The 26,873-nt window shown below is 36.0% G+C and overlaps 1 protein-coding gene across 1 annotated transcript in view; it reads right to left on the bottom strand.

Annotated features, from left to right (window-relative positions):
• Positions 1–22,209: 22,209 nt before the first annotated feature.
• BMP5 (bone morphogenetic protein 5) overlaps positions 22,210–26,873 on the bottom strand; it is a 133,847-nt gene continuing 129,183 nt past the window's right edge. Inside the window, exons 6-7 of the mRNA XM_007516491.2 lie at positions 25,555–25,665; positions 22,210–22,445 (exon numbers count right to left, since the gene is read on the bottom strand). Of these exons, the coding sequence (XP_007516553.1) occupies positions 22,296–22,445; positions 25,555–25,665 (261 nt within the window). The 3' untranslated portion in view covers positions 22,210–22,295. The remainder of the gene's footprint in view (positions 22,446–25,554; positions 25,666–26,873) is intronic.

The following is a 26,873-nucleotide window of genomic DNA, read 5'->3' as shown; positions in this document are numbered from 1 at the left end:
CTTTCACCGCTCTTTCATGACTGTTCTTTTTCTTATCTTTTTCTTTTTTCTCTCTTTCTTTTTTTTTCTTTTTCTCATTCTTGTCATCCTTTCTTCCCTAATCCTACAGCACCAAAGCCACAGGCCCCATCCCCCTCACTACCAAACAATGTTCTATTTTGAATTCACTGATACACATTTGGGAATTATTTTGGGGAAGAATTCTGACTCAGAGTGGACTCTCACTGCGAGTATCTGTGCTCAACTTCCCTTCCTCCTTTAGCTACCCCTAGAATATACAGTGGATAGTAGATTTGCATAACTGTCTATTTCAGCTATCCTTGTCTAGTCCTGAGGTTGTTTTTTTTTTTTTTCTCTTTCTTAACAATCAGCTGCCTCTGATCATGAGGTCTGAGGATATCTGGGACAGGGTTTTTTTTTTGAACCTGCTCTATTTTATTATTAATATTATATAAAGGCATATATCTTCACCCCCTTTATGTTGATCAGAATTAACTCTTAGGGTATCTTTCATTGCTAGGGAAGTGGGCATCTTATCCACTGTGGGAGGAACTTGTCTCATTACTCCAACCTCCTCTACAGACCCTCCCCTCCCTCCTCCTACTAGCTAATTAAAAAATTAAATTAAATTAAATTAAAAATAAAGTAATAAAAAAACCTTCCTTTACTGCTCTTTAATTACATATCTTTTTCTTATCTTTTCTCTTTTCTCTCTCTTGTCTCTTTTTTCTTTTTTCTTTTTTTTATCATGTCATACACTTCTTCCTTCTTCTTTGCCTTTCTGAATTTGTGAATTATTTTGGGGAATAAATCTGACTCAGAGTGGACTCTCTATGTGTGTATATCTGCTCTACTTCCCTTTCACCTCTTGTTAACCCTAGATTATACAGTGGATAGTAGATTTGCATAACTGTCTATTCTTGCTATCCCTTCTTTCTTTTCTCTTTCTTCTTCACTGGGATTTGGTTACAATTTTTTCATGGACTGGAGAAATTGACTAACTGGTAGTGATTAAACTGCTTCAATACTTGCTTCAGTTGCTACTTTAATTCCTGAGGTTGGTGAGTGCAATTGTCATAAAGGTATTTAGTACAGTGTTGCTTATACTCAAGACACAACAACTGAGGAACAACAGAGCATAAAAAAAGAAACACATAAATCAAAAAAATGGGTAGATCAAAAACAAATAAAACTGCTACTCCAATGAATGAAGACAAGAGCCCAGAATAAACTAGATATCAGCCAGAAGTAACCATAGATAAGAAAAGTATGCAAGCAATAATAAACTTATTAATCACAGAAATGAAAACAACATTGGAGGAAAGGAATGGCAGTATTAGGGAAACAACAGTTGAGACTCCCAAGGAAAATACTGATTATCTTGAGGCAATTAGAGAACTGAAAGCTGAAATAGCTGAACTGAAGAAAGAAGCTGAGGGAAGGGAAAGCAGACCAACAGAAGCAGAAAACAGAATTAGTCAGACAGAGGATGAGTTAGAGAAAACAAAGAAAGAGGTGAAAGAGCTTAAAAATAGATTGAGAGACACTGAAAAAAACGACAGAGAAATATGGGATGATCTCAAAAGAAGTAACATTCGTATAATTGGCCTGCCAGAGGAAGAAAGAGAGGAAGGGGAAGCAAATATTCTAGAGGAAATAATAGAAGAAAACTTCTCAGACCTGAATAACAGAAAGGACATCAAAATTCAAAGGCCCAGAGAGTTCCAAATAGAATCAACCCAGACCTGAAGACACCAAGACACATCATAGTCACAATGAGATGGAGTAAGTATAAAGAAAGGATCCTAAAGGCTGCAAGAGAGAAACAAAAAGTCACATACAGGGGAAAACCCGTAAGATTATCTGCAGACTTCTCCACTCAAATGCTAAAAGCCAGAAGAGAATGGCAAGATATCTATCGAGCACTGAAGGAAAAAGGGTTTCAACCAAGGATAATATATCCTGCTAGACTTTCATTCAAACTACATGGAGGGATCAAAACCTTCTTAGACAAACAGCAATTAAAGGAGGCCACCATCACCAAACTGGCCCTGAAAGAGGTTCTAAAAGTCCTCTTACAAACAATAACATCACTATAATACTTGCAATATGTCAGAGCAAACAAAAAAAATTTTTTTTGAACAATGGAGCTACAATACATTAAATCCATAATATCAATAAACGTCAATGGCTTAAAATCACCCATCAAAAGGCACAGGGTGGGGGGATGGATCAGAAAACATAATCCAACCATATGCTGCTTGCAAGAATCCCATCTGTCACAACAAGATAAACACAGACTTAAAGTGAAAGGATGGAAAATTATCATACAGGCTAACGGACCACAAAAAAATGTCAGGAACAGCCATTCTCATCTCAGACACGATAGATTTTAAATTAAATAAAGTAATAAAAGATAGGCAAGGACATTACATAATGATTAGAGAATCAATCAGCCAAGAAGACTTAACAATTATTAACATCTATGCACCCAACGAGGGACCATCTAAATACATTAAGCACTTACTGAAAGAATTTCAAAAATACATCAATAGTAATACAATAATAGTGGGAGACTTCAATACCCCACTCTCACACTTAGACAGATCAACAAAGCAGAGAACAAACAAAGATACAAGAGAATTGAATGAAGAGATTGACAGACTAGACCTCTTGGACAGTTTCAGAGTCCTTCACAACAAAAAACTGGAATACAACTTCTTTTCAAATCCATATAACACATACTCAAGGACAGACCACCTGTTAGGCCACAAAGACTGCATCAATAAATTCACTAGCACTGAAATCATCCCAAGTATCTTCTCAGACCACAGTAGAGTAAAACTAACATTTAACAACAAACAGAAAATTATTAAAAGTCACAGAATTAGGAAGCTAAACAACATACTCCTTAAGAACCAATGGGTCAGAGATTCACTCAAGCATAAAATCCAAATGTTCCTGGAAACAAATGAAAATGAAGACACAACCTATCAAAATATTTGGGACACAGCTAAAGCAATACTGAGAGGGAAACTTATAGCCATACAATCACATATTAAACACCAAGAAGAAGCTCAAATGACTGACCTTACTGCACACCTCAAGGACTTAGAGGAAGAGGAACAAAGGAACCCTAAAGCAACCAGAAGGACAGAAATCACTAAAGTTAGAGCAGAAATAAATAACATGAAAATAAAAGAACCATACAAAAGATCAATGAAGCCAAATGTTGATTCTTTGAAAGATTAAACAAAATTGACAAACCCCTAGCCTGACTCAACAAACAAAAAAGAGAGAAGACTCAAATTAATAGAATTGTAAACGTTGGAGGAGATATCACAACTGACACCACAGATATCTGGAGTATCCTGCAAAACTTCTATAAAGAACTATATGCCACCAAGCTAGAGAATCTGGAAGAAATGGAACAATTCCTAGAAGCATATGCACTTCCAAAACTGAACCAATAAGAACTACAAAATCCAAATGCACCAATCACAGACAAAGAAATTGAAACCATTATTAAGAATCTCCCCAACAACAAAAGTCCTGGACCAGATGGCTTCACAAATGAATACTACAAAACTTCCTGGAAACAGTACCCATACTTCTGAGGCTTTTCCATAAGATTGAAGAAATACGAATACTCCCTTCCACCTTCTATGAATCCAACATCACCCTGATACCAAAAGCTGATAGGGACAGAACAAAAAAGGAAACTACAGACCAATATCTCTGATGAACATAGATGCCAAAATATTAAACAAGATCTTGGCCAACCGGATACAGCAACATATCAAAAAGATTGTTCATCATGACCAAGTGGGATTCATCCCAGGAATGCAAGGCTGGTTCAACATCCATAAGTCAATCAATGTCATTCACCACATCAATAAAAGCGAAGCCAAAAGCCACATGATTATCTCAATAGATGCAGAGAAAGCCTTTGACAAAATCCAACACCCATTCATGCTCAAAACTCTACAAAAAATGGGAATAGATGGGAAATTCCTCAAGATAGTGGAGTCTATATATAACAAACCTACAGCCAACATCATACTCAATGGACAGAAGCTGAAAGCATTCCCCCTCAGATTGGGGACTAGACAGGACTGTCCACTGTCACCATTACTCTTCAACATAGTATTGGAAGTTCTTGCCATAGCAATCAGGCAAGAGAAAGAAATCAAAGGAATACAGATTGGAAGGGAAGAAGTCAATCTCTCACTATTTGCAGATGATATGATAGTATACATAGAAAAACCTAAAGAATACAGCAGAAAACTACTGGAAGTTATTAGGCAATACGGCACGGTATCAGGCTACAAAATCAATGTACAAAAATCAGTGGCATTTCTTTATGCAAACACTAAAACTGATGAAGACATCCAGAAATCACTCCCATTTACTGTTTCAGCAAAATCAATCAAATACCTAGGAATAAAGTTGACCAAAGAAGTGAAAGACTTGTATGCTGAAAACTATGAGTCACTACTCAAGGAAATAGAAACTGATACCAAGAAATGGAAAATATCCCATGCTCATGGATTGGAAGAATAAATATCATCAAAATGAATATTCTCCCCAGAGACATATACAAATTTAATGCAATACCCATCAAAGTTCCACCAAGCTTCTTTAAGAGAATAGAACAAACACTACAATCATTTATCTGGAAAATGAAAACATCTAGAATTGCCAAAAACATCTTGAGGAAAAGAAACAGAAATGGAGGCATCATACTCCCAGCTCTTAAACTATATTATAAAGCCATCATCATCAAAACAGCATGGTACTGGAACAAAAGTAGGCACACAGACCAGTGGAAAAGAATTGAAAGCCCAGAAATAAATCTCCACACCTATGGACATCTAATCTTTGATACGGGGGCCCAAAGCATCAAATGGAAAAAGGAGGCTCTCTTCAATAAATGGTGCTGGGAAAACTTGGTTGTAACATGGAGAAGAATTAAATTGAACCACTTTATCTCACCAGAAACAAAAATCAACTCTAAACGGATCAAAGACCTAGATGTCAGACCAGAAACAATAGAATACTTAGAGGTAAACATTGGTAAAACAGTTTCCCACCTACTCTTCAAGGACATCTTTGATGAATCTAACCCAATTGCAAGGAAGACTAAAGCAGAAACAAACCAATGGGACTACATCAAATTGAAAAGCTTCTGCACATCCAAAGAAAGTATTAAACAAACAAAGAGACCCCTCACAGAATGGGAGATCTTCACATGCCATATGTCAGACAAGAAACTAATCACCAAAATATATAAAGAGCTCAGCAAACTTAGCACCAAAAAAGCAAATGACCCTATCCAAAAATGGGCAGAGGATATGAACAAAACATTCACCTCAGAGGAGATCCAAAAGGCTAACAAACATATGAAAAACTGCTCTAGGTCACTGATTGTCAGATAAATGCAAATTAAGACAACACTAAGATACCACCTCACTCCTGTGAGAATGGCATACATCAAAAAGGACAGCAGCAACAAATGCTGGAGAGGATGTGGGGACAGAGGAACCTTTTTACATTGCTGGTGGGAATGTAAATTGTTCCAGCCTCTGTGGAGAACAGTCTGGATAACTCTCAGAAAGCTAGACATGGACCTTCCATATGATCCAGTAATTCTTCTCCTGGGGTTATACCCCAAGGCCTCCATAACACCCAACCAAAAAGAGGTGTGTACTCCTATGTTCATAGCAGCACAATTCATAATAGCTAAAACCTGGAAGCAACCCAGGTGCCCAACAACAGATGAGTGGCTGAGAAAGCTGTGGTCTATATACACAATGGAATACTATGCAGCTATCAAGAACAATGAACCCACCTTCTCTGACCCATCTTGGACAGAGCTAGAAGGAATTATGTTAAGTGAGCTAAGTCAGAAAGATAAAAATGAGTATGGGATGATCCCACTCATCAACAGAAGTTGAGGAAGAAGATCTGAAAGGGAAACTCAAAGCAGGACCTGACCAAATTGTAAGTAGGGCACCAAAGTAAAAACCCAGTGGTGAGGGGTAGACATGCAGCTTCCTGGGCCAGTGGGGGGTGGGAGTGGGTGGGAGGGATGGGTCACAGTCTTTTGGTGGTGGGAATGGTGTTTATGTACACTCCTAGTAAAATGTAGTCATATAAATCACTAATATGAGAAGGGGAATCACTAATATGAGAGGGGGAAAATTAATTGTATGTCTCAAAGTATTTCAAAACACAAACTGAATCTTTTTAATATATAGGCTGTGTAATTGATATGCAGACTCTCTCAAAAGCCTAGACCAAGTAGATCAGAAGCAACCAATAGCACAGCTATATACAAGATAGTGGGTACTATACAGCAAACCATAACAAAAGTACCAATTAATGTGATGATAACATTAACTATTGATTGTCATTTTGAACCCTAAGACAGCAGGAACCTCACATCTCCACTAGAGAGTCCCTACTTACCCCAGTCCTGGAACCCTTGGATAGGGCCCACTTTCCCGTATGCCTCTCCCAATCCATGTCAAATAATATTGCATCCGCCGATCACAACCTAACCAACACAGTGATTGCCATCTCAACATGCTTCACTTCAGACTGTGTCCAGAGATTTCAAGTGTGGAATGACAACCCTTCAGCTTTATTACTCGGGTGAAACCTTTCCTTTCATAGTATACTCTAATTCCATCTCAGGTGGTTCACTTTCTAACAAAGTCCCAAACCTAGATATACACCAGTTTCTGTGAGAGAGAATATGTTCACACGTATCCATAAACTACTGCAAAATATATACCTGAAAGCAGAAGTACACTAGAGTTTGCAGTGAGTACCCCCCTAACACTTCCTCTCCATTATTCCAAGCTTTGGGTCCATGACTGCTCAACAATTTGTTTGGCTTTGTATGTTAACTCACTTTTCAGTCACCAGGTTCCAGATGTCATCACGATGCCGGCCAGGCTTCCCTGGACTGAAGACCCCAGTAATGTGTCCTGGAGCTCCGCTTCCCCAGATACCCACTCTACTAGGAAAAGAGAGAGGCAGACTGTGATTATGGACTGACCAGTCAATGCCTATGTACAGCGGGGAAGCAATTACAGAAGCCAGACCTTTCTACCTTCTGCAACCCACAATGACCCTGGGTCCATGCTCCCAGAGGGATAAAGAATGGGAAAACTACCGGGGGAGTGGGTGTGATATGGAGATTGGGTGGTGGGAATTGTGTGGAGTTGTACCCCTCCTACCCTATGGTTTTTTTAATTAAAATAAAATAAAGAATTTGGCTGCTTTCAATTCTGGAATCTTGGCTTGTATTCTTCAGCTCTGTTTTGCCCATTGATTTCTTAGCACCTGTTCTTTTAAGTTTCCAGGATTTAAACTTTTTGGTTAACTCGTAACTTTATTTCCTTTTCCCACTTTTATGTTTGTTTTCCTACTTTAAAAAATTATTCCAATTATTATGTTGAAACTATGGGTAAGAGAAAGAAAAAACCTGTAAATCTGAAGTTTTCTTAAGGAATAAGAGGAGGCTCACTAGTAGAACATGCATATTACTCTGCATGATGACTGAGTTCAAGCCCCCAGTCTATACCTTCATGAAGGAAACTTCATAAACTAAAGCAGTGCTGAAGTTACCTCTCTTTCTCAAAGGGAGCAATTGGAAGATTGAAAAAGAGGAAGTCGAACTGTCACTATCTATAGAAGATATGATAGTATATATAAAAAATCTAATAGAATCCAGTAGGGAACTTCTTGAGATTATCAAGCAATATAGTAAGGTGGCAGGCTACAAAATCAACATAAAACAATCAGTAGCATTCCTCTATACAGATACAAAAGCAGAAGAAGAAGAAACCCAGACATTGATTATATTCACCATAGCAGCAAAAACAACAAAATGTCCTAGGAAAGGATGACAGAGGACCTAGTGGGGGTTGTATTGTTATGTGGAAAGCTGAGAAATGTTATGTATGTACAAACTGTTGTTTTTACTGTCGACTGTAATACATTAATCCTCCAATAAAGGAGAAAAATAACCTTTATCATACTGACAAAACCAGTTGCTGCTGTTTTCTTGGTCTAAGATTATAGGTAATTTAATATTTCAAAGAAAAGTTATTATTAGCAATGCACTAACAAATTAAGGTTACCAATTTGAAGTCTTAAATACTTAGATTGAAGAACTGTGGTCTATGCATCAAAACGTTTGAGAAATTCAATCCATTTTTCCCACTCATGTTGATCAAATATAATATATTAACACCATTCCTGCCACCAAAGGTCTGTGTTCCTCCCCCTTCCTTTCCCCAGTGAAACTGAAAATCTACCCCACCCGCCTCCACCCAGAGATTTGTACTTTAGTGTAACACTCCAAACTCAGTCAGATTCTGCTTTGAGTTTCCCTGTCTGTTCTTCTTTCTCAACTTCTGCTCCAGGTCATTGATTGCCAGAGAAATGCAAATAAAAACCAGAATGAGATACCACCTCACCCCTGTGAGAATGGCATACATCAAAAATGACAGCAGCAACAAATGCTAGAGAGGTTGTGGGGACAAAGGAACCCTCCTGCACTACTGGTTGGAATATAAATTGATGCAACCTTTGTGGAGAGCAGTCTGGAGAACTCTTAAAAGACTAGACATGGACCTACTGTGTGACCCAGTAATTCCTCTCCTAGGGATATATCCTAAGGACATAATCTATACAACCAAAAGCATAGAAGCATAATTCATAAAAGTCAAAATCTGGAAGCAACCCAAGTGCCCAACAACAAAGGAATGTCTGAGGAAATTGTGATATATATATGATTAGGGCACAAGAGACAGAGCACATGTACACATGTATCCATAAGTTTGGGGAAAATATATACCTTAAAGCAAAAGTACACAATAATTTTCAGTGACCCAATAAGTGCAGCAAGCAAGTAGAAAGACTTAAAAAAAGAAAACATAAAGAACTTAATCAAATAGTTTCAATTTAGACCTAGATACACTCTCCACACCTACCTTCTATTTCACTTACCTCAGTCATTCCAAGACTAACCTTGTCAGACAAAGGACTACAAAAGCTGGGTAAGGGCAAGAGACTGGCATACTTTAATGATGACTCTTTGGCTTACTATCAGGCCACCTCATCTCCTGGGGCCCTAGTCAAGGATTCCCAGGAATTCCGCAGAGACATGATGGGCCTAGACCTCTAATAGATCTCTCTCTCCACTGATCATCTCCACCAGGAACAACATAATGGACCCCTCTGTGGCACTCTGTAGGACCTTGCTCTCACTGTGGATCAACAATGGTAGGGACCACCCCATTCTTGAAAGGGAGGTTGGACCTCCCTTTCCTCTACCACTTGAGGAAGATTGGTCTGGCAATGGGTGAAGCTTAGAGCATTTTTAGCTATGACCACAGAATGCAAGCTTAGACCTACAGGGATGCAGAGGTTACACAGGCTCCTACACTGAATATAGGCCCCAGGTCAAATTGATGGGGTTTACAGTTAATGGTATTTATATACTTTTCCCAGATTGGGAGCTACTCTCTTCCCTGATTTAGCTTTCTAGTTCAATTTCCAACCTTCAAACCATCTCCCCAGAAAATACTTTTGGCCCATCTGCATGTAATCTGTCAGGCTCAGGCAAAAATGAGTAAAGTCATGGGCCCCTTGGAATATACCTAAAATAGACCTACTAACTTTTCCCCAAAATGGGAGCCCTAAATCTCATCTGCTATATTCTTGCCTTTAGGTTTCGGATTATTAAACAATTTGCTCTTCTTTATATCTTAATGCTTTTTCAGACTCCAAGTTTCAGATGCTACCAAGACACCAACCTGACTCTCCTGGGAAGACAACCTCACCAATGTAGCCTGGAATTCCATCACTTCGGAGCCTTGCCCACTAGGGAAAGATAGAAACAGGCTAGGAGTATGTATCAACCTATCAACACCTATGTTCAGTGGAAAAGCAATTACAGAAGCCAGACCTTCCACCTTCTACACCCCATAAAGATCCTGGGTCCATACACCCAGAGAGATAAAGAATAGGAAAGCTTCCTGTGGAAGGGATGGGGTATAGAATTCTGGTGGTGGAAAATGTTTGAAATTTTACCCCTCTTATCCTATGGTTTTGTCAATATTTTGTCAATATTTGTCAATATTTTGTTTTATAAATAAAATTTTGAAAAAGAATAGTGGAGTCAGCTCCAACCCATCACGAACGGAGCTATAAGGAATTATGTTAAGTGAGGTAAGTCAGAAAGACAAAGACGAGTGTGTATAGTTCTAAGTCAGTAGGCTTGTGTAATTTGCTATATTTACTACAGGGAACCACTGACGCTATCAGTACATCAAACAAAGGTATAATCCAATATTTAATCCATAAAAGCACATATTTGGTCTGATGTAATTAAAGTGTCATAAATGCCTGAGCCTAGGTAAGGGGTGTTAAGCTTAGATACTCTCATGCATGTCATTGTTGACCATATTCTAAGATATGTATGCCTGAGGAAGGAAGGAAACTACCAAGCTGTAAAAACAAACATACGAACTTTTTCTAAAAGAACTTTTTATAAAAATAAACTTTATAAACCATATCTATATGATAGCCTAAAACTAAAATTTCTGAGAATCCAGAACATAATGATACCTGTACTCAAATATTTTGTTGTATGAACCAAATATCTTTCAGCATGGAAAAATGAGCAGAGAGCCCCTTGGAACAAAATCCTACCTTATGTCTATAGCTCTGAATTGGTATGTCACACCCATAATGATGCTGTGTAGCAACTAACCTCAAAAATCTAATCATCATACATGAGTAACTATTGCTTTACTCACAGGAGTTCAGGTTACTAGGGTAAGCTATGGGTCATCTAATCTAAATTGGGCAATACTTGGCAGCTTTGCTGATCTTGACTGGACTTTCTCATATGTCCCTAGGTCCTTAGTTCCAAGAGTTTTTCACACTTTTACTGGAAAGGCAGTCTAGTCTAAACATGTTTATGAAACTGGAAGAAGTACAACAGAGAAATTCAATCATGCAAGTACTTTACAAAGCTTTTTTATTCCCATATCACATCCATGAATTTTCCATTAAAAAAGTAGGTCAGCTTACAAAACAAGGAATGAAGAAATGCACCTTGTTCTTTTAGCAAAATGAACTTCAGTGTTCACTGACAAAGGATGCATCAAAGAATACATGTAGACACTGGGTTCTTAATATTGCCTACTATAATCACTACTGCACACAAGAAACCACTCCAGTTTCTCCTAGCATTTACTCCTCTAACTTCATAGACCACATCACATTTAAATGGTGACTTTTCTTTTTCATTTCCTTTCCTTTTTTCTTTTCTTTATTTTTTATTTCTTTTCCTTTTTTTGCTCCTAGTGGCCACTTTTTCTTTTTTGTTTTTCCATTTTATTGCAGAGGACAGAGAGAAATTGTGAGGAGAGGAGAGACAGGAAGGAGAGAGAATGAGAGTCACCTGCAGACCTGCTTCACTATTTGTGAAGATTCTGCCTGCAGGTGTGGAGCAAGGGCTTGAACCCAGATCCTTGCTCAGGTCCTTGTGCATTACTATGTGCCCTTAACGGGGTGTGCTACCACCCAGCTCCTTTGGCTTTTTCTTTCTTTTCTTTTCTTTTTTTCTTTTCCTCACCAGAGAACTGCTCAACTCTGTATTATGGTGGTGTTACAAGGGATTGGACCTGGAATCTTGGAGCCTCATGCATGAGAGCCCATTTGCATAACTATTATACTATATCAGTCACCACTCCATTAGTTTTGAACACATATGATAGATACCATTAATGACTTTTGGTTCTTATACAGTGAAAAATAATTTTAATAATTAGGTCTTTCTTATAAAGATTCTAATCAGAAGTATTTCTTCCAAACTGCTAATTTGAAGCAGTGACAGGAGAATATGTTATCAGGGGTTTATTCATTGGAAAAAATTGATGCTAATTTCATTACTTGGTGATAACTTCATTATGAAGGCAGAATTAGGTGCAAGGACTAGGAAAACATTTTCCAGTCAGGCAGTTATATATCCACATGAAGAGGATTTGGGTGAGACATAAGATTCTTCCTAAAGTGTTTTTTATATGTTTCTCTTAAATATTTATGATTTGTTTTAATTACCAACAAAATAAGCATCTTACCCTCTCTTACACTATTTAAGCATATACACTGATTCCTTTACATACAAAGCATCGTTTCAAGTGGCAAGATTCAAACCATATACTTTCAATATATGGTTATTAATAACCATATATTGAACAATAACAATATAGTTGTTATTGTTAACTATTATCAACTAATGTTATTGTTAACTATTGTTAATAACAATAGTTAGTTGTATTAACAACAATAGTTAGTTGTTAATAACAATAGTTATTATTAACAACTAACAAACAATATAGCCTCTTTAACTTTTCCTATTCTTGATTCTCATGTTCAAAACTACTGTTTGTATATTAATCAAGTCCCATATGAAAACATTCCTCTACCACGGTCTGACTTGGTCTTTCAATCAGAATAAACCCTCCTTCCAATAATATCACAAACTGTTTATTCTATACCTCTATATGTGCTCATCACTTTCATATACTAAGATTTTATTAATAAATATTACATATAAGCAAAGTGGCATATAAAACTGAATTTTGCAGTGTATCTTCCACTGTTCCAAATCTCCTACTTCAACAGTGTTTGGATGGAACAGGACTCTGGGACTTTTTTTCTTTCAGTCTCTAAATACTTTTCAAACTCTTTCCCAGTTACAGCCTAAAAAGTCAACTTCTCTGCCATCACCTGCCTCCATACCAGTCAACATCAGTTTTGTTTGTTTATGATACCAGGGCTTAAATCTCAGACATGAACAATACCAGGAGCCATCTACTTGTCCCAGTTGGTTCTTTTCTATGTTTTACAGAGAGCTGGGGAGTGCAAAGGGACACTAAAGTTCTGCTCCACTACTCATGTAATTTCCATGAGTAGATGGAATTTCCTTGATGCAGTCAATGAAACATTGCTATTATTTTTTCTAGTTTCTTACTGCCCACTATTTATTAGACTCCTAGATGTCTCAGAATCATTCCATAAACTCCCTGGTCAACCACATCTTTGGGGCTCCATCACTTACCTCTTTCTGGGATTCCAATTCCATTATGGTGTGGCTCCAAAGGGATTGACCACTTCTGAGACCTGTATTAGGAGATTGTCGAGGGTGCTACATATCTAGAAGCCGCCAAGTCTGTGGCCAGACTACACTAATATACCAATCTAGTTTAGAAGTTGCACAAATAACAGAGCTTATCTGGTCCTCCTCCAGAACACGCAGAATTGCCATAAGATGAGTGGGGTAAAGCCCCTGGAAAACATGTTCCTAAAGAAAAATCTGAACCAGATCCTTTTAATTCTGTGAGGTTTGGGTTCTGCCAGGGCTGACTCCTTTCTCTTTCCTCCTTGAAAGCCACTTCCTAATTGGGATGGTGACATTCATCAAGATGATGATCACCACCTGACTAACTTTTGGGGGAGGAATCCCTCAACGAGAGCTACAAGAAAACCTCTTCAAAATGTTTACCTTTAGTATACAAGGAACTTCCAGAGCCCTGGAGCCCAGAAAACATTGAGGGATCCACTAAAACCTAATACCATTGCCTTGTGTTTTTTTTATAAATTCGGTCCTACATGAACTATAGAATTGATTATCAACATTAATATTCAGGGCCCTAATGAAATGAGATTGGGAGATTAGAAAGTTCAACCCATATTAGATTAGAAAACTACAGAACCTGTGGCAGGTGAGATAGATCAATTGGTAGAGCTTGTGTTCCATGTGCCAGAATGGTGATATCTTTCATGAAACTAGTACTCTCCCTCCACCTGACATAAAAAAATAATAATAATAATCTTAAAAACAAAAAAAAATGGGAGACTAGATGGTGACATGCCCTTCCCATTTTGAGCTCATGTTACCATTCTCAGAGGCCTTTAAAGTCCCTGCTCCCAAGGGCAAGGACTGTTGTAAGGATCCTGGTTCGAGCCCCAGCTCCTCAGGGGAATCACTTCATAGGTGGTGAAGCAGGTCTGCAGGTGTGTAGCTTTCTCTCCCTCCCTGTCTTCCCGTCCTCTCTCCATTTCTCTCTATCTTATCTAACAACAATGACATCATCATCATCAACAAAAATAATAACTACAACAACAATAAAAAAGAAAATACCAAGATCAACAAAAAGGAAACTAAATAAAAAAGCAAAAAATTAAATTAAATTAAAAATTAAAGTCCCTGCTCCCCACCTGCAGAGGGTAAGCATCATGAGCAGTGAAACCGGTCTACAGGTATCTCTCGTTTTCTATGCCTATCTTCCAATATCCTCTTAAGTTCTCTGTCTTGGCTGGGAGTATGGATCGACCTGCCAATGTCCATGTTCAGTGGGGAAGCAATTACAGAAGCCAGACCTTCCACCTTCTGCACCCCATAATGACCCTGGGTCCATACTCTTAAAGGGTTAAAGAATTGTAAAGCTATCAGGGGAGGGGATAGGATATGGGGTTCTGGTGGTGGGAATTGTGTGGAGTTGTACCCCTCTTATCCTATGGTTTTTGTCAGTGTTTGCTTTTTGTAAATAAAAATTAAAAAATAAAGTAAATAAATACAATTAAAATTAAATTATAAAAATTGTTCTCTGTCTTATCAAATAAACAAAAAAAATTGAGCTTCCATAATCAATATAGCAACACCAACAAAAACTCTGCAGAATAAAAGCGAGAGGAGTGGTTTCACTGTTATACAGGTGATGAGAGAGAGGCCAGAAGTGTATGTGGCTATAGCTAGGAACACACTATCTTCCCCTTTGCCTCAATTTTTGCTTTTATTTTTCTTCTTTTTTAAGTTTTGGTTGCTGAATAAACTTTATTTTTAGCTTTAGTAGCTATTTACCTTTATGAGGCTGACAGTTACATGACTTGCTTTGGATTATAGGACAACTGCAAACGTGATTAAGAAAAAACTTCTGAAATGGAATTTCATCTCAGATGTACATTCTGACTCTTCTACAATTCCCTTGACTACCATGTAAATAAATGTCAATTAGACTAATGGGGTCCTGTGACTAAGCCATCCTTGCCACTGCAATGGATAGCTAGCATGAACCAGTAGCCTACACTACTGCCAAACATGCAAATGAAGATATTTCAGATCATTAAAGTGTATCAGACGCCTAAACTGAATACACCTAGAGATGTGAGTCTAGGCAAGATAAATAAACAACAATCATTGATAAGTCTAGTACAAATCACTAGTACACTGCACTGTGAGCTAAAACTAAGGCGTATTACATTCTTGAGTGTTCTGTATTTGCCATTACTCACTTTGGTGTAACTTACAACCACTCTGTTCTGTGTCTCAGATATAGCAACCATATATTGCAATAGTCATTGCTTTCCCACATATACACAATATTTTGTTTCTATGTTAGTTGTGTGCCATCATTATTTGAAGGAAATGATACTTTCTACATTTATAGTCATTTTTCCCTCTTATGTTAGATTTACAGAATAATCCTGTGGGCTCTACATTATGCTTCTACTTTTATCCAGATGAGACTATCTTAAAAGTAAAAGGTATCTTGGAAGCATTTATTAAAAAATAATTTGGTCCCTTTACTATGCCAGTCTTATGTACACTTTATTTTTCCACTAAATAAAGAACTTGCTATAAATTTCCAAATTATTTTAGGACATTGACTCTGAGAGTGTCTTTATATTAAATCTCAAGAATGTAATACTTGAGAGAACATGGTAGTCTATCTTCATTTTAAATGTAAGTATAAGATTTTTCTAAACTATTGTAGCTTACATAATATAATGCATGACTCAGAAGTCAGAGTGCCACAGAGTTTTATTAGAAGGATCAAGCACATCTGGTTTGGTGTATTTGGTCTTTTTTGAAGGAAGTAGCAAATGAGAAGAGTCTCCAGGAATCAGTAGAGTATCAGCAAGCAGAATTTAGAGCGGACATTCCTAGCAAATGGAAAAATGTTATCAAGATCTAGAAGCTATGTTAGTATATTGAGGATGCAGTAAGTAGTTTAATGCATTTTTCACTTAACATTTGCCCTAGAAAGTTAAAGTGAGATGAGAGTCACTGGACACACTACAATTTATAGTCAAGATTTGTCAAATATTCCTCCTTTCCATCGTAACATCTTGAGTTGCTTCGGTCTTTCACATAGACTTTATTTCGTTTCCCCAAGTAGAACTTAGAAATGCTTACTGATGGGAGTCGGGCTGTAGCGCAGCGGGTTAAGCGCAGGTGGCGCAAAACACAAGGACCGGCATAAGGATCCTGGTTCGAACCCCGGCTCCCCACCTGCAGGGGAGTCGCTTCACAGGCGGTGAAGCAGGTCTGCAGGTGTCTGTCTTTCTCTCCCCCTCTCTGTCTTCCCCCCCTCTCTCCGTTTCTCTTTGTCCTATCCAACAATGACGACAATAATAACTACAACAATAAAACAACAAGGGCAACAAAAGGGAATAAATAAATAAAATAAAATATTTTTAAAAAATTAAAAAAAAAGAAATGCTTACTGACATCAGTAGGCACTGAAGAGCGCATTACTGTGGACTTTCATTTGTGTGACATGCTGTTTATAAATCATTCAGAAGAAAATATCATTATATGCCACCATAAAGCTTTTTATTTATTAATTTAAGCAGATAATTTAAAACTCATTTTATAAACTATTTTATAAGCAAAATACCAAAAAGTTTGTTTTCATATTAAGCCAGAAGGCCTTCAGTACTCAGGAACACAATATTTCTAAAGGAAATTTCTCTTGTTAAAATATTTTTGTTAAAATATTTTAATAAGAGGAGATGAGGAGATAGATAATAGAGATGATAGATAGATAGATAGATAGATAGATAGATAGATAGATAGATAGATAGATAGAAAGAAATACACACAGAGAGAGAGATTGAGACCAGAGCACTTCTCAGCTCTGGTTTATGGTGTTGCCAGGGATTGAACCTGGGACCTTGTAGGCATGAACATTTTTTTGTATAACCATTATGCTGTTATACCAGACTGCTCTTTGTTTTTTCCCTGCACATCTCAAAGACAAAAGATAGAAGGGGCTAGGAAAATAGCTCATTTGGATAGTGTATTGCTATGTCATGTGTGCAACTCAGGTTCAAGCCCAGTCCTCACCACACTAGAGAAAACAACTTCAGCTCTCTACTTTCTCTATACTTATCTGGAGGGAAAAGACAGAAATCCATCATTTCAACATACTCATACATTCTTCTCACAAATTTAACTTGACAGCAGTTTTTAAGTTGCTAAATCCTTCTCATATTTAGTAATGCATATCCTATAGTTCTACATATATTAAGTCATTTTTATAAATTGGACAGTTTTTTCATCCTCACTCTTTTTTTCCCTATTAATCTATCTACAAGCAAGATTTGTTTAAATATTTCCCACTAAAAGTGGTTATGTGGTGGTGTACCTGGTGAGTACACACATTACAGTGTATAAGCACTGATGTCCCAGCCCTGGGTCCCCACCTGAAGGGGAAAGCTTCAGGAGCAGTAGAGGCAGTGATGCAGGTGTTTCTCTTCTTCTTGTGTCCCCTTCCCATTTCAATGTCTTTCTGCCTTTACCATAGCTAAATAAAAATATTTTAAACAGGGGCCGGTTGGTGGCACACCTGGTTGAGCACATGTATTACAATGAGCAAGGACCCAGGATCTAGCACCCAGTCCCCACCTGCAAGGGGAAAGCTTTGCGAGTGGTGAAGCAGTGCTGCATGTGTCTCTCTTTCTCTCTATCACCCCCTTCCGTCTTGATTTCTGGCTGTCTCTATCCAATAAATAAAGTTAAAAATATATTTTAGACACCTTCTAAGCAAGGAATTATTTCATTAAATGTCACACTAAATCAGAAGCACATGAGTGCTCTTTGTAGTTCTATCAATTTTTATATTGTATAGTTCAGACATAGACTATCATATGTTTGAATTGTTAGTTATCTAGTAATAACCACAATGTATTAAAAAATGGAACTTATTGCTTTGGTTATTTTTCCTGTGGTAAATATTGCCCTACTGTATTTTTCACATTTTATTTTTAACACTCTTGTTTTATATTTTAGATGTACTTTATTTCAACATTTGCCAGCTTTATTATTATTATTATTATTTGCTTCCAGGTATATTGCTGGGGTTTGGCACCTACACTATGAATTCACTGCTCCTGGAGGCCATTTTCCCCATTTTTGTTGCCCTTGTTGTTATTGTTGTTGGATAGGACAGAGAGAAATTGAGAGGGGAGGAGAAGATAGAGAGGAGAAGAGAAAGACTCCTGTACACCTGCTTCATTGCTTTCGAAGCGACCTCCCCTCACCCTCACAGTGGGGGAGGCTGGGGCTCAAACCCATATCTTTATGCTGGTCCTTGTACTTAGCGTCATTTTGTGCTTAGCCTACTGTGATACTGCCGGGCACACTTCCCAACTTATTATTTTTAAATGCAATCAGGCAATAATGAATTTGTATTTAATATGTGATGGTGTGGGTTTAATTTGATCACCTCACTGTATTAAGTATTTCTCAACAGATGAGTGGCTGAGCAAGTTGTGGTATATATACACAATGGAATACTACTCAGCTATTAAAAATGGTGACTTCACCGTTTTCAGTCCATCTTGGATGGGGCTTGAAGAAATCATGTTAAGTGAAATAAGTCAGAACAGAAGGATGAATATGGGATGATCTCACTCTCAGGCAGAAGTAGACTAACAAGATCAGAAGAGAAAACACAAGTAGAACCTGAACTGGAGTTGGTGTATTGCACCAAAATAAAAGACTCTGGGGTGGGGGGGAGAGTACAGTTTCTAGGAAAGGATGACAGAGGACCTAGTGGGGATTGTATTGTTATGTGGAAATGTTATGCATGTACAAACTATTGTATTTACTGTTGAATGTAAAACATTAATCCCCCAATAAAGAAAATTAAAAAAAAGTATTTCCCCTCTGCTCTTTGTGTCTTGTGCTTCTCCTTTTTAATCCTGATAAATCTGAATGGATTTACTACATTGCAATTATTCCCTCTATTGGTTTGGAAAAGGGATCAGAGAACTCTATAGCCTAAAAATCAAATCTCACCCATGCCGTGCCTTTGGAAATAAAACTTTACTTATATATAGCTACACAAACTAGTATACATACTCCCCGTAATTACAGAAAAAGCACAATACCCAAAATATTTACAGAAAAAAAGTTTTACATTCTGAATTTAAATATTCTCCTATCTTTGCAATGCCTACCCTCCCCAAAGAATAGTTTTAAGAAAATCCTTTAACAAATATTATAAACAGATTAAAATATTTTTGCAGAAACTGTGCTCTTTGTAAATTACTAACTTGGATATAATGTCTTTTTTTTTTTGCCTATACAAGAATTCTTTCATTGTTACTTTCTCTACTTTCCCTTCAATTTTTATTTTAACCAAATTTATAAAATACAGATGCATAGATGTATATTTAGCAATGTATATGTTTTATCAGCAAAGGCATCTTCACTTCTAACTTTAAAAAGTTCCAGGCCAAAAAAATGTGAAAAAGAAAACAGAAAAGCAGGTAATCTGAGCTGGAAATTGGATGATTGATTGAGCATTTGACTGAATGGTTATGAGACAGTTATTTGTGTTTGGGAATGAGAATTTCTTCTGCCTTGAATGGAACTGCAACATAAGCTAATTATTCATTGCAAATGTCTTGGGAGATGATATTTGCCAGACTGTATAGTAGCCAGCTGATTCTGGCTCAGATTTGATGATGATGATACAGGGATTATAAATGACAGTTCTTTAGTTGAGAACAAAAATAAGTTTGGAGTTTCTTTTTTATGTTTTTTTTTCTCTGTTCTACAATGTAGACAATTTGATACTTCTTTGTTATAAAGAACTTTCGTATATGTGATTTGTGCCCTGCTATTTTCAAAAAGAACTGGAGCCATTTTATAAATCAAAATACATGTAGAACAGGAAAACTAAAACACACATCAAAAATACTATAATATAACTAGCTACAAATACCTCAATAGTATGTATCCTGATAAACTAGATTAAATTAATTTTATTTCTAATAATATAGTAATAGCCTAAAAATCACCAAAGTAATACAAAGAAATTCTAAGTAGACAGAGGAAAAGAGAGAGTTTCAGGTTTTCTGGATATATATATTTAATTTCTTTATTGGGGAATTAATGTTTTATATTGGATATATATTTAATTAACTACCAGGAAATAACCATATAGAACAATAATATACTTGTATGCCTGAGGTTTCTGGTTCCCTCTCCCTCTGTCTCATTCAGACTCCCTCATATGTAATAAATAAAGTAGATCTCAAAAACATACTTCACATTAAAAAATATAAATATTTAATTCATAGACTATTGCTTTGTCCATGTAATAGTGAGTTATTTATTAACTGAACAACTAAAAGAACATAAAGAATTATAACCCACAAGCATTCTAGACCCTATGGTTTTACTTTATGACATACTTACAGTTTTCATCATCCTTAAATAATGAACCAAAACAAGAATCACAGTAGAAACTAGCATCACAAGTTTAATATATTTAAAAATATAGAAATATATTTAAACAGCACATTTAAGATAATATAATGGATTTTTGTTTCTTATCCTTACAATGATACTCCTTTAATCATCAAAAATATATTACTTAATATACCCCAAATATAGTTATCAAATTTCCTTTAAGATAAATTTGTTTTTTAAAACAATAATGCAATATATGTGAATAACAAAAAAAACGTATAATGTTTGTTGGAACTACTTCTGATATAATTTATATTTTAAAAATTCACAATGATATGCAATAAATGTTGTTTTATGAATATTTTAGATAGCTGTAAATAAGTCTAACCATGGAACCACCATAAATAGTAAATCATCAATCTAAATGTCATTCTTCAAAAAGTCAGTGTGTGCTTTAAAAAAAAAAGAGTAAGGTTTATAAGTCGGAGAAAGAAAATAAATTAATTTCAAAGAGAAGAATACACAGAAAACATATGCACAACACACAACAGAACCTTCCCGTTTGGAAGTATTTGTGCTTGGAAGAAGGTTTACAAAATCTCCTTACAAAATAAGGTTTTCATTGAGCTCATTCTCAAAGATATGAAAAATGGATTTCAGCTGTTCCTTCGAAATGGCAATTCTGTCGAAGCCATTCTGGGGTTTTTAGTAATTTCCTCCAGTTTAGTTTCAGTGCTTTTACCCTAAATAAAATCCCTTGTATCACATCAATCAGCAAACTCAGTTATAAAATAGAGCGAAAGAAAATGGCCCTGTCGTCATCTTTGCTTGGGTATATTTTATACATGCAGTGACTCTTGTCTGTGGGGAGGTAAATGGAGCTCATGTAAATGTTTCTTTATTTTGGACTATTTTTAAATCTTAAAAAAAAAATCTGCAGCAGTAGTGTTGTAGATAATAGGCAGACAAGATTTATTTGAGGTAAGAAGGTTGTACTACAATTTTTTAGTGTTAACTTGGAAAGTTATGGACACAGGCTCAAGCCTGTCTCCACAGAATTCCTGAAGCTTTGAGCTCTTTGCAAAATCTACAGTCCACAAGCCAAGAAAGAACATGCTCCTACAGTTACACCAATTTTGTTAAAGCAAACACTTTTAACAATCATGTGCAATCTTTCAGCTTCTATGTTCTGCCTACTGTTTATTTATTCAAATCCAGTTCAACATTTTATTTTATCTAGTGAACTAGAAACTCTAAAAGAAAAATTGTGTTTGCCTATTTATTTGGGTTGTTATTTTTAAAGTTTTATTTCTAAATAAATATATCATAGTTTCACTGGTATAACAAAACCAAATGTATTCAACTGCTATAAACAAAAACTTAATACTCAGAGGAGTTCTGACTTATGAAAGATATACAAAATTTATATTAGAAAAAAAAAGTTAAAATTGAGTATGACATAGCATATCACATTGAAAGTTAGACTGGGCAATCTATTGCATAATGTAGTGACCTATTAAATATATCTTATTGATAATGTTTCCACAAGGAGAATATATACCTTTAAATAAATAAAAGTGACTATATACATGATATCGTACATAGGTAAAATGAGCCAGACTAATTTTACAAAATTCCCCTTTTGTCTGAAGTAGTTTTTTATTGTAGCTATAAACCTAAATACAGACCTTTTCCTTATTACCATTAGTATATAGTATTAGTGGCAGCCACATGAGCGTACTACCATATTTCTGTATTTTTTCAAAATGACATTGGAACTGTCATCAAAGTATAGCACAGAGATGGCATTTAATTTTGTTGGAGCACAACAAGGCTTTGGTACGTGCTCAGGAAACATCAGATGAACCTGGAAAGAGAAAAAATTGTTTTGTATTGTTGAGAAGAAAGACAGACCTCTTTATGCAGTTTTAAAATAATGTGCATAATCACACACACATGAAGTTACCCTTGTATTTATATAGGATATATGGGTTAGGGTGAGGGATTGGTAGAGAAGGATATATTCTTAAGCAATTCTAATTATATATTGGGTCCTTGAAAAATATCTTAACAAGCAAGGAAAACCCTGTCTATGGAACTTGAAGTGGAAATTTTCAGGGGGTAGGGGGAGAGAACATGGCAAATTAATATCACGTTATGTTATGAGAAATACTGAACTTAAAAATGCAAACCAATAAAACAAGACAATTTAATTATAGAGCTATATTGATCTAAAATTATATTTAAAAGATATCTAAACAATAAAACCCAAGGTTGTGACAACTCTTCTTTCCAAGGTAAAGGAAGTTTGAAAAACATAGCAAAATAAACTGCACTAATAATCCATTATCTGTTTTAAAGCAATGATTTAGTTCTTCACAGATTTTTTTTTTCTTTTTAGACTATCAGGGAGTCTATAACTTTGTTTCTTACCTAAAACAAGAGCTAAAAAGCAATTGAAGTTAAATCATAATCAAGGAGCATAGATATTTTACATATTACATAGACATTTATCCATCTTCCTCAAAAGCCTAAAAATGTGGCTATACGTGGAAAGTGTAAAGCTCAAGTCAAGGGTTTATAACAATTTCTGATCAGACTGGAAGTCTGCCTATGATTTGCAATAATTGAGCAAGGAGTTAGAACTTGGTTTCCCTTTTCCCACACACCTACCCTGGCCCATCCCCCTAAGGAATTTATGGGAAGCCCCATTGATGAGTCCTAAGGGATCTACAAAAAGCAAATACAGCCTCTTAGAGTTTTGGCTGCACAGTGTTTTGGCTGCAATGATATAGAAGCCCTGCATGTGGACAGAAAACGGCAGGAAAAATGAGGTGATCTGACACGAACTTGAAATTTCCTAAGACCTCACAAAACCAAAAGTTGGACAGATTCTACAAGTTTCAGATGCAGCTTTGTGTCCCTCATCGGCTTTATCTTCTATAACTCACACATACATGATTGATAACCCTCTATTTCAATGGCCTTGGCAGTCTCAGGAAGCAGTTGCTCTGAGAGGGGGAAAAAAAAAAGGACTGTACTTGAATGACTTCTCAACATTTCTTAGTCACAAACATACTTTCCTTTAGCAACAAACATGCTTGTCTTCTTGTTTCATGTCCTTCACAGAAAAAATGCAGTGAGCACACAATGCCAGAAAAAAAAAATCAAACTTCCCATGTACTCTTCAAATTTTGCAGTGACTTATATCCCACATCCCAGAACAGAGATGCAGAGTGAGATCTTGTTCCAAGTCTGTGTCTGAACTTTTAAAAATGTTTGTTTTTCAGTACAACCTTCTAGACTATGACCCCCAAGTCTGACAATGTGCAGTTATATATAAAAAAATAAATTAGAAGAGAAGAGTAGTTGACAAGAGTTCTTGCAATAATTAAACACTGTTTTGCCTGAGCAAATGTTTGACATATTAGATATATATCTAAGAAAGCAAGAGTCAACTCTCTGAGTCATTAAAATGGCAGTACAAATATTTTCTGAGAAATTAGTGAGATTTCTCTACAAGCCAAATAGTAGCTTTTCCTCTGGGATTTATAAGACATTGATCACAGCTGTCCCTGCAAGGTATGAAACAACAGCATTCAATGGCTAGGGAAATAATGTTGTTGGTAGGGCAACAGATTTTCATGCCTCACATATGGGGAGGTACTTAGGTTCAATCCCCACACATCATCATAAGCCAGAGCTGATCAGTGCTATGGCGAAAATAAAGCAAAATATTTAATTTTCTGTGATGCGCTCTCAGGTAAATTTGAACATAAAAGTGTGCAATAGTACCTCAATAAGTGCAGCAAGCAATTAAAAAAGAGCTGAAAAAAAAGACCTAGCTGTGTTCCTCACCTACTTCCTATTTCACTTCCCTCAACCACTAACCCTGTCAGTTGAAGTAAGGACTACAAAAGCTGGGTAAGGGCAAGAGACCAGCACACTTTAACAATGGCCCTTTTGGTCACTACCAGGCCACCCCATCATCCAGGGCTCTAGTCAGGGAATCCTGGGATTCCCACATAGATATGATGTGCCTAGACATCTAAAAGATCGCTCTCTCCACAATGCTGGTCATCTCTATCAGGAATAACATCACAAACCCTCTGTAAGGGTTACAACATTAATAAGACATGCACTGTAAGTCAGATATGAGAAACTATCAAATGATTGTTTAAACACACCAGATATAGTACAACCACTAGAAAGCATGAAATCAACTCATTATATTTTGTACAAAATAAGCTCTAGTTATGGGGCACATAAGATAGTGCAGTTGTAAAACACAGGAATTACATACCTGAGGAGGCTTCAAATGCACACCCCTATAATACAAATGCCAGAGCTGACTATTACTTTGGTCCTACATTTTCTCTCAAATAAATAAGCCGTGAAAAATAACCAGGCTATTTGAGATAATAACTGTTAAGTTCCTCAATATGGAAAAGAAAAACAATAATTTTCACCAGAAAGTGTACAAGGAAAAATGTACATATCAAGAAGTAGAAACAAACCTATTTATATTATACATTGAAAACTTTACAAAATACTTTCACAAGATGGAACATTCTTATCTAAGTACAGTAAAAAGCCCTAAGACAAAAGTCAGTAGGGCTATTATTCAATGTTTTTGCAAAGACTATTAATGAATTTCTAGGTTAGAAACAGTCCCTGGGAATTTGTATACTTAGGCATTACACAGTGAAGAAATAAGTATAGAATGACTACCCCATATGGTTACTCCAATTTTACTAGCTGTATCCTTATTAATTCTGAAATCAGCATAATTTTTGAAAGTAAACTGAACTTCCTGATTATACCTATGTTTGTTATTTTGGCTTTGAAAAATCCCAAGAGAGACTGAGAAGACAAGAAAATAAATCTGTCATTAAAAATGGATGTCTTCCTTCAAAATAATTTTATGCTTGTCTGCATCATAAACGATTTTTTAATACTACAGAAACAAAACATACCAGAGTCTGAACTATGGCATGGTTGGTGGCATTCATATGGGCATTTAGTGGAAAAGAACATTCTCCATCACAGTAAAATGCAGCATATCCTTCTGGGGCTATAATCCAGTCCTAAAATGCATAAACAACAAAAAATAATATTACCAAAATAAAATAAAGTGAAAGGACTCTTACATGCCACTTAAATATTAAATATGGATAAGTTTCTCACCTTAGTCCAACAGTTACTCTATTACCCCACCAAGCCCTTAATGTATTTTTAAGTTAAGTTTACAATAAAGTATTAATATTTCACAAGAAACTATCCTCCATAATTTTCCCAAGCGACTGCTAGGTGAGATATTCATAACATGTATTAGGATTTCATGAATAATGCCATAATCATAATAGTACTCTAAATATTTTTCAAACAGGGAATGATAAATTCAGGAATGTTGAAATGAACAAGAAAGAATAAGAGGAATTAATTAATTGAGAATTCTTATAACATCACAATAACTTATTCTAGCTTTAGAAGTCTGACAACCTTCTGAAGCTTGATTTTGTTCTTTGTACTATTTTTATTCTTTTCATTCACATGTTAGCTTTGGGGTAGATTCTTGAAAATTTACTTGAAAAAAATTATAGGAAGCTAAATATAGGCACATGGGATGGTTATCCTGATGATTTTTATCTTGAGAAATAAAACTTATTCCAAATATAAATGTGTGGAACTATTAATTGTGAAAGTTTAATTATAAAACTTGCCTACCATAAAATGTTCACAGTTTAGTAATATACTCAGTTCATATTTTGAAAATTCATTGTAAAGGATGATGTAGTCTGAAAACTTTCAATTTAAACTATTATTATACAGAGCCATTGTTTATACCCACCTGCTCATATAGTTTATGAAGCATATATAAAAGAAAAATGATAAGACTTTTTTTGTTAACCAGAGCAGTCATGCAAACCAAACTCTGGGTTCTGGTGGGAATGCTAAGATTTTTCTATGTGCAAGAAAACAAAATTCTGCAGATCTTCCTTATGACATGGACATACTCAAGGTTCCTATTTACTCGACCCAATATATTATGAATATAGGGGGCAAATTGAATTGATCAAGTTAATCTAAATAAAAACTGTTCAATACTTAAATAACATTCTTTTTCACTTTCTAATTTTTTTCTTAGGGCTTCAACATATTTGTTGTTGGCTATAAATTTTGATATGTTGTTTCAGTAGTGAATGAAAAATGGAGACATAAGAAGGATGTGAATAACTCATATACTGAGTAACCATGCAAAAATAACTGGACATGGTTTTGCAAAATTGCTGAC

The sequence above is a fragment of the Erinaceus europaeus genome, chromosome 4 (assembly GCF_950295315.1).
Source record: "Erinaceus europaeus chromosome 4, mEriEur2.1, whole genome shotgun sequence".
NCBI classification, from domain to species: domain Eukaryota; kingdom Metazoa; phylum Chordata; class Mammalia; order Eulipotyphla; family Erinaceidae; genus Erinaceus; species Erinaceus europaeus.
Note: the sequence above shows the minus strand (reverse complement) of the source record. Positions and strands in the feature narration are given on the sequence as shown.